Source organism: Prorops nasuta, unplaced genomic scaffold (genome assembly GCF_024137725.1).
Source record: "Prorops nasuta isolate Cenicafe-Biocafe unplaced genomic scaffold, Cenicafe_Pnas_1.2 PNAS00009, whole genome shotgun sequence".
NCBI lineage: Eukaryota > Metazoa > Arthropoda > Insecta > Hymenoptera > Bethylidae > Prorops > Prorops nasuta.
This window is the reverse complement of record NW_027116806.1, coordinates 1,952,201-1,956,874: the sequence shown is the minus strand read 5'-3', so window position 1 is coordinate 1,956,874 and position 4,674 is coordinate 1,952,201. Positions and strand designations below refer to the sequence as shown.

Genomic DNA, 4,674 nt, shown 5'->3' with positions numbered 1-4,674 from the left:
ATGAAATCCTGGAAAGACCCTTCCAGTTTTTCCATTCTCTCGTCTAGACTCGAGAGCTTCTTCTCCAGGTTTGCCTGGGAAGCATCGGTAGCTGTCGGTTCTGCGAACTCATCAGAGTCGCCCGACCCGGTACTCCTCTTCCGTCCTGTGGACTCAGCCATCTACGTATTTAATAGTGCGTTGTTCGTGTGCTCAGTCCAAGGGTTGTCGCTGGAGTGATCCGGCAAAATTTTGTTTGCCCCGTTAGCCGTCCGTCGGATAGGTTACCCCCACCCGAGCTTTGGACATGCGCAGACGATCTAAGTGATTCTCATACTCTCATGTATCGTTCTGCTCGATAGCAGTCGTCTTTCGAATTAGACGTTCGAAATCCTTATTTCATTTGCGGACCCTTAGATGTCAGCACTAGGATCAAATTCTTAATCCGTGGTACTGTCGATCACCGCAAGCGATAGCGAAGCGTTATCCTACATTGCCAAATTTCCGAATTTCCGTTCAAACTCGGTAATTATGTTTGGCAACATATCGATAGCTGGCTAATTGAAATGCTCTGACAGTTAGCCGGTCGGCTCCGCCAGGCAGCGTAGCTCAGCTCAGCCGGTCGACTTGTTTACAAACAAGCGCTCAGCTGTCACTTGCCTACTCAACAAGCCTTTTCGGTAGCGTTAGATTTTAACACGGGCGAATATAATATTAAATTATATTTGCGCCCGTGGTTCTCATCGAATTTTCCGTTAGCTTAGCATGGGTTGCTCGAATTCTACGTGAACACGTCAATTCGATCAGGCTATCAATTCTTAACAGAATTTGATCCCTTTTACAACCAGATGATCGTTTCATGCTTTTTCAGCGTTTCCGAGCCTCCAGAAAATAGTGGGCCACCTATTCCCTGAAAAACTCCAACACTTCCGGTACTTCTCGGACTTGTGGATTATTCGTACGCCGAATAATTAATCTATAATCAGAAACCACGTTGGGCGCCATTTGTAAGGTTATTCCCGTCAGTGTGAGGGGCCACTCACACTACGGGTTTTCCCATTACCTTCGCCCATCCTTTTCTATCGGTATCAGGGCGCCAGTTGGTCAGTTGGGTGGCCAACAACCCTACGTTATCAGTTGGGTCCTTCGACCCCATTCTTTATGCATCTCATACGGCCCTGCGGCCTTGTATATGGACGGTAGCGGTAACCAGGGTCGCTCAGTATGCTAGGTCGTGGAGAGAGGGGAGGGTTCCTTACGGAAGTCCGAGCCTCGCAGACCTGCCTGCTGAGGGGCATACATTTCTTCCTCACCACCCACACACTGGTGGTGGTGAGGAGTGCGGGAACATGCGGTATCAATTGCCAAAGCATAGAGTTTTGCCAGGAGCGGACCACCACGGAGGCAATGTTCACAGCCCGTCCAGCCATAGCGCAAGCCTATGGGATTACGGAGGGCACCGGGACACATTCCAACGGGCTAACTACGCCCCTGCACAACCCACTATGCATTGGCCGGTATCCAGTCGTGACGCACGTGCAGGCTGGCCTATAGCACACGCCTCACGTACGCGAACCGACCCATGGCTGTCTGAGTGCCGCGTCACGCGCTCACCAGCACGCACGGACACATCAGCACAGTCCCATGGTCGCGTTCCGACTGCCTGCTATGGCAGTCTGCGCACGACATTCGCGCAGCCTGCTTGACGCGCGTAACCAGCGTTCAAGCCAGACTCGATGTTCTATTTCCCCTCCTCGTGGGGACTTATAGACACTGTCATTGTTTTAGGACTCCCCGAGGCCGCTTCTCCTTATCTCAGGTTGCCTGGGTTGTTTGGCATGGCCCTGCCTTACTTCTCAGGACAACCTGGACATCGTTTACTGGAGCGCCGGTCTTTTCATCCGGGCCTCTGCCTGTCAACGGGGTCTATCCTTGACGTTAGCTATAATCCACTCGTGAGCCTATCTCACGAGTCGGTAACGTAGGGATTAATAATATCCACTGTTCGGTAGCTTTTATGTTCTTTATTCGGTATCTCGTATATGTAACGGGGAACTTCGTTACAAATGATAGAGTAAAAGCAGCTGAACTTAAAGTTGCAGCGTTTTTCGCAGAGCACCAAATTCCATTTCAATATAGCAAAGAATTACTTTAATTATTTCAAGATATTGGTAAAGAGCCGGATGTTCTGCAATCAATGACTTTGGGAAAGACAAAAATACAAAATATTATTACTAAAGTCTTAAGTCCCTATGAAACGGAACAAATAAGGGAAGATTTGAAGCGTCATAGGTTTTCTGTTTTTGTAGATGAAACAACAGACAGTACGAATGAGAAAAAAATGACACTTATAACAAGACATGTAGACAGTAAATCATTGCGCACACAAGATAATTTACTGCATTTAATTAATTTAGACGCAAAAGATTGTTCTGCAGACAAAATATTTAATGCGTTCAATAAGGAACTTAATAGAAGAGAAATACCTATATATAACGTCATTGGATTAAGCTGTGATAATGCATCAGTTATGATTGGAAGACATGATTCTTTTAAAACAAGACTTTTAAACATTTGTCCGCAGTTGGTAACAATGCCATGCATTTGTCATTCCTCAGCATTAACAGCCTCTAGTGCATGTAAAACATTGCCAAATGAATGCACAATATTCATTAAAAAAATAGTGTCTTTCATAAATGGAAGTACAAAAAGATATGCTATATTTAAAGAGTTTCAGGAATCTTTTTATAAAAACACTAAAAATTTAATAAAATATGGAGAAACACGTTGGGTTTCGTGTCACAAATGTATTGAACGCATTCTGGAAAAATGGGATACTATACAAAAGTTTTTAGTTGAACAGCAACTTGAAAAAATAAAAGAAGCAGAGGAATTGCTAATTATAATGGAAAATAGCGAAACAAAAGCTTATTTATATTTTTTGGAAACTGTTTTAAAAAAGTTTAATACTTTTAACGCTCTTTTTCAAAGTAAAGAAACAAAAATTCATTTAATTATTAGATGTTCAAGAAATTTTCTTTTATTTTTCTTACAAAAATTTATTAAACCAGTACTATTGAAGCAAGATGTATTTTTGCCTTTTGTACGCAATGAAACATTTTTAAAAAATGAAAACTTTCTCCCTGTAGAGACCATTAACATAGGTTATGATTGTGCTGGTTATTTAGAAAAAATGTTGGAAGAAAAAAAAATTACTGAAGCACAAGTGAAATCAATTCGACAGAATTGTTTAGCTTTCTTCATAAAAGCAAGCAAAGAAATTCGTGATCGTTTCCCAATATTTAACAGCTTTTTAGAAAATTTGGATATTTTTGAAAAGGATAAGGCATTATTTGACGAGGATCGAGAAGCCAGCAGCTTTAAATTACTTCAAATATGCCGTCGATTAGGAAATTTCCATGAAAATGCAATTAAAAAAGAATGGGAATTTCTAAATGCAAAAGAAAGCAGTGTTATAAAGAAATATTGGTCAAAATTAGAATTTGATGACATGTGGATAGCAATATGTTCTGCCGAGAAAGAAAAGAATGAATTGAGATATCCAGAATTGCGAAAATTATTAAGCTTAGTGAGATCTCTTCCTCACTCAAACGCTGAGGCAGAAAGATGTTTTTCTATGCTACCTGACATTAAAACTAAGAAAAGAAATAGACTTGTGCATGATACACTTAATGCTACGTGTGTCATCAAATATGCACTTAGAACAAGAAATGAAACACCGATCTCAATGATTATCACAAGAAAGCACTTAGAGATAATGAAAACTAATATGTACGAGTCGCATGATGCTAAACCAGAAAGTAGTTTAAAAGTATATGCTTATAATGAGAGTGACGATGATATAGATTATGAATAAAATTCTAGTCTGTTTCGGCGACTACTTTGCAAAGCATAAAATCTTAAATTCTAGTCTGTTTCGGCGACTACTTTGCAAAGCATAAAATCTTAAATTCTAGTCTGTTTCGGCGACTACTTTGCAAAGCATAAAATCTTAAATTCTAGTCTGTTTCGGCGACAACTTTGCAAAGCATAAAATCTTAAATTCTAGTCTGTTTCGGCGACTACTTTGCAAAGCATAAAATCTTAAATTCTAGTCTGTTTCGGCGACTACTTTGCAAAGCTTAAAATCTTAAATTCTAGTCTGTTTCGGCGACTACTTTGCAAAGCATAAAATCTTAAATTCTAGTCTGTTTCGGCGACTACTTTGCAAAGCATAAAATCTTAAATTCTAGTCTGTTTCGGCGACTACTTTGCAAAGCATAAAATCTTAAATTCTAGTCTGTTTCGGCGACTACTTTGCAAAGCTTAAAATCTTAAATTCTAGTCTGTTTCGGCGACTACTTTGCAAAGCATAAAATCTTAAATTCTAGTCTGTTTCGGCGACTACTTTGCAAAGCTTAAAATATTAAATACTAGTCTGTTTCGGCGACTACTTTGCAAAGCATAAAATCTTAAATTCTAGTCTGTTTCGGCGACTACCTCGCAAAGCTTTGAGATTTTAAGTCTGTTCGTGGTGACTACTTTACGAGGCAAAATTATGAATATTTGTTGAAATTATACATGTTCAGATACAGAGGATTGTTTAGTGGGTAGAGTTTGGGCCTTAAAGATCCAGAGAGTTTGAGCTAACGTGTAATTCCCGACACAAAGGTGATTCCTGGGGGCCATGAGTCC

General features: G+C 40.4%; 1 protein-coding gene across 1 annotated transcript; it reads left to right on the top strand.

The window, feature by feature from the left end:
* Nucleotides 1-744: 744 nt before the first annotated feature.
* Nucleotides 745-3,856, top strand: LOC136776137 (protein FAM200A-like). The gene is made up of 2 exons (XM_066731511.1): nt 745-748; nt 2,145-3,856. The coding sequence occupies exons 1-2, from the start codon at nt 745-747 to the stop codon at nt 3,854-3,856; spliced, it is 1,716 nt and encodes a 571-aa protein (XP_066587608.1).
* The last annotated feature ends 818 nt before the right edge of the window (nt 3,857-4,674 follow it).